This window comes from Pseudophryne corroboree, chromosome 10 (assembly GCF_028390025.1).
Source record: "Pseudophryne corroboree isolate aPseCor3 chromosome 10, aPseCor3.hap2, whole genome shotgun sequence".
NCBI lineage: Eukaryota > Metazoa > Chordata > Amphibia > Anura > Myobatrachidae > Pseudophryne > Pseudophryne corroboree.
The window spans coordinates 44,759,080-44,763,344 of record NC_086453.1 but is presented as its reverse complement, the minus strand read 5'-3'; the positions used below and the strand labels follow the sequence as shown (position 1 = coordinate 44,763,344).

General features: G+C 38.9%; 1 protein-coding gene across 1 annotated transcript; it reads left to right on the top strand.

The window, feature by feature from the left end:
- Positions 1-482: 482 nt before the first annotated feature.
- LOC134966985 (chemerin-like receptor 1) lies at positions 483-1,778 on the top strand. Its single transcript, XM_063943989.1, has one exon. It carries the CDS (start codon positions 489-491, stop codon positions 1,566-1,568), a length of 1,080 nt encoding a protein of 359 aa, XP_063800059.1. The 5' UTR covers positions 483-488; the 3' UTR covers positions 1,569-1,778.
- Positions 1,779-4,265: the final 2,487 nt, after the last annotated feature.

Sequence of the window (4,265 nt, the reverse complement as noted above, 5' to 3'; positions counted from 1 at the left end):
CAGCAACACAAGCCAGAGAAAGGGGTAATAACTACTTCCTAAACAGACCCCAAAACCTTTTATACCTTTGGCAATAAAACTGAATTTGAGGAAAACTTTTATGCTATGTCACTAATCTCTAAAGTAGAGTGTAATGTAATATTTTATCTCTTTATACTGAAAACAGAATCAGTGTTTGCAAACATGAAATATGATATTGTGTGCTATTGACTTTTTAAAAAAATATCTGTATTTGGTGAAAAAAAGACAATAACAATGTACACAAATATTATTTTTCTATGAATTACATTTAACTTTATTTTAATAAGTATGATTTAAATTTACAGAAATATACATACAATAAATGTATGCCATGTATTTAGTTATCAAAATATGAGTTAATAATTATTGCTGTACGAGTAACCAAAGATTATTAATCTGAATTGTAAAAAAAATTCTATCACTTTTAATATTATTTTTTGCTTCTCTTGTACAGCACTCTGTAAGACATGGAAGACACTTTATTTCCTGTGGAAGGCACTTTATTTCCTGTAGATGTCACAGACAATTTTACAGATGACAGCTACCAGTATGCAGAAACTGATAATACAGAAGAGTTCAGCAATTTTGAAAAGCTAAAAATATTTACTATAATTTTCTATAGTGTAATCTTCATCCTGGGGAGTATTGGGAATGGACTGGTTATCTGGATCGCTGGGTTTAAGGTGAAGAAGACAGTTACCCTTGTATGGTTTCTCAACCTGGCTGTAGCTGACTTTGCATTTGACATCCTCTTTCCGCTCCAAATTACAGAATGGATTATGGACGGACATTGGCCATTTGGACGGATAATGTGTAAGACAATCTTCACTGTCCTATTCCTCAACATGTCAGTCAGCACCTCTTTCCTCATGGTTATCAGTATAGACCGATGCACATCAGTCATGTGTCCTGTGTGGTCAAAAAACCACAAAACCCTGAAATTAGCTACAACGGTCTCAGTAGTTATCTGGTCATCCTGCTTTATACTCAGTTCTCCATATCTTGCTTTCTTTGAAGTTGCTCATGACACAGACAGCAATATCTCATACTGCCTTCCCATATATGGTGAAGATGATCATACAGAAAGCATGAGGAACAATGCTATGATCATTTCCAGATTTGTCTTCATGTTCCTAATCCCATTTTCTATGATAATAGTTTGTTACAGTCTCATCACATTTCGGCTGAGAAGAAACAGAAGTCTTTCTGGATCAGGTCGACCTTTCAAAGTCATTATTACCATTGTACTTTGTTTCTTCTGCTTTTGGTTCCCATTCCATGTCTGGCCCCTCTTTGACTACATAAACATTGACATTGATGCTGATATAGATATTGCCGTGTCTCATATTGTTTATAGCCTAGGTTTCTTTAACAGCTGTGTAAACCCCATTGTCTATGCCTTTATCGGTAGGGATTTTAAAAAAAGTTTACTTAAGTCCATTCCATTTCTTCTGGAGAGCACATTCCGAGAGAGGATTGAGTCAGATGCTGACAATCAATGTGTTCGGAGTATGGTGGAAACTGAAATGGAAACTTATAACCCATAATTATTGTAGGGGAGGGAATAATCTTCATCTCCGTACTCCTAGGGATATATTTACTAAAGAGCAGATTTTTAGAAGTGGAGATGTTGACCATAGCAACTAATCAGATTCTAGCTGTTACCTTCTAGAAGGTACTAGATACATGATATTTAGAACATGAGCATTGGGTATGTGGGACCGGCGGTAAGGAGACCGCCAGGCACCATACTGATGCCGGGATCTCAGCTTCTAGATGCCCGGGGGAGGGGGCTAGTGCAGCGAAGCCCCTACATCCCGAACCTGATAGGTGGCTATAGTCAACTACTCCACTTCTAAAAACCCACTTTAGTAAATATAACCCCTAATGTTAATTAATTTAACAGTAGGCCGGTACAGTATTTTAATGATTGTACCTGACTAGTTTTAAAGCTATACTTAGCATTAATATGAATAGTTATTGTATTATTTGTTTATTAGTACTGTAAAAATAGAAAATGCAAATAAATAATAAATAGCAACACAAAAATTCTTAAATGCTTGAGAGAAAGGCCTTCTTTTTGTCTTGTCTGTCTGTTATTCCTAGGCTTACCATACTATCTATTTAAACTAGTGATGTGCGGCGGACAGTTTTTGGGTTTTGGTTTTGGATATGGATCTCCATTTGTGTTTTGGAACTGGATTGGTTTTGCCAAAACCACACTTTCAGGTTTTGGTTTTGGTTTTGAATCTGGATGTTTTTTGAAAAATATTTTAAAAAAAGCTAAAATCACAGAATATGGGGGTAATTTTGATCCTACAGTATTATTAACCTCAATAACATTCATTTCCACTCATTTCCAGTCTATTATGCACACCTCACACCTCAAAATATTGTTATTAGGCCAAAAGGATGCACCGAGGTAGATGGATGACTACGCTAAGCGACACAAGTGGGCAGCACAAACACCTGGCCCATCTAGGGGTGGCACTGCAGTGGCAGACATGATGGCAGATATAAAAACTAGGCCCCAAAGAGCACATAATGCAAAGAAAAAAAAGAGGTGCAAGATGGAATTGTTTTGGGCCCTCCCTCCCACCCTTATGTTGTTTAAACAGGACATGCACAGTTTAATAAACCCATCACTTCAGTGACAGGTGGTCCCCCTGGAAAAAGCTTGCCAAGTTCTCCGAATCATAGCTAGCTACAAACATACCACCTCCTTCTTTGATGACTGTTCACATTATGAGAAGAGGTAAGAGGAAGAGGACAGTGTCAAGAAGGTGATTAAAAATTAGAGAGGCACATGCAATCAGGAACAACACACAGGCTTTCACCTCCATTCCTATATTGGTGTGGAACGGAAAGATCTTCAACCAGGCAAATATATAATTACCACATTACTGGACAAACTGAAAAACTAGGGACCAAAGCCTCCGAATTTGTATCACCATCTCCATTTTCAGGGATTACAATAATCTCGGATTTAATGCTGGAATGCAAATAAACTGGTGTATACCACAGGATCAAGATTGCATATTTTCCCTCCACGGAGTCTGGAGCCTTATTTTGTGAAAATCTTGTGGGTTTCTTTTTTTCAATTTCTTTATTGCATTTTTATTTACATATTTTGTGGCAGATGCCTTATTTTTGTTTTTCACAGCTCCCAGTTACACACATGTTAGCATACCTGTGTGTCCCAGTTACACACATGTGAGCATACCTGTGTATCTTGTTTATTTAATTCATATTTAATTTTTAAATAAAGCAGCCCCGTAGATGTTTTAGCATACCCTCCTGAGCCCCCACAGCAGCCCCGGATGGGGCAAGTTGAGTTCGGGTGGGTTCGATACAGTGCTAAGCAGGATTGTGCAGTGATTTTTTTGTTATTGTGCCCCTGCCCTAGTGGAGCTTACCACTCTACAGTCAAAAATCATTTCATACTATAAGTAGGACTGTGGGAGGTAGAAATGCAAACCTCTGTGCCCACAGCATGCCTCCACCTGGCAAGCCAGACATCTTCCTGGCTGTAAGCCACCATGAGACTCCATACTGGGACCTTATTCAGTAACTGTTTGTGCCTCACAGGAGCTCCTAGTGCAGAAGTGCAATGAAAAGCTGATGCAATGCAAGATCACTGAAACTCTGTTCTTCTAAAACCTCAAGGTCTTGCGATAACCCTATGCAGCCCTTAAGAAAAGAACCCTGTACAACAAATGCGCATCTTGTAAATCAATAATCCCAAAATGTGGAACATTAATAATAAATCAAAATTAAGGTCGACTAATTGGAGCCATTCATTTAAGTGAGTCCCTAATATGAAATAATTGAGAAGAGCCTCTCTGTAATGCTCCAGCAGAAAATCTCTCTTTTATCTCTCCGGCAGTTGCACTGGATTATGATTCTGTCTCTTCTGAGTCTGACTGACTTTGGCTACAAATGTGGTCTCATTGGAAAACACTTTGCCAAAATTGCAATATCCATTTCCACCTTTGCGGCTATGTTTTACAAATCTGTTTGTGATAATGAAGCTTGTTACATATTCTGCTCTAGGCTTTCATTTAAACCTAGGATCAAGTACAGCAGCACTCCTGGATTTATACGGCAGCACCCCTGGACTTATACAGCTTAGGCAGCACCCCTGGAGAATTACACAGCACAGCAGACAGGCAACAGCACCCCAATGGGGCAGCACCCCTGGACTGATAGGGCAGAGGGGCAGCACCCCATGTAGGGCAGCACCC

Bases quoted from the DNA above. Each gene is read 5' to 3' on its own strand.
- LOC134966985 (XM_063943989.1), top strand. From the start codon at position 489: ATGGAAGACACTTTATTTCCTGTGGAAGGCACTTTATTTCCTGTAGAT.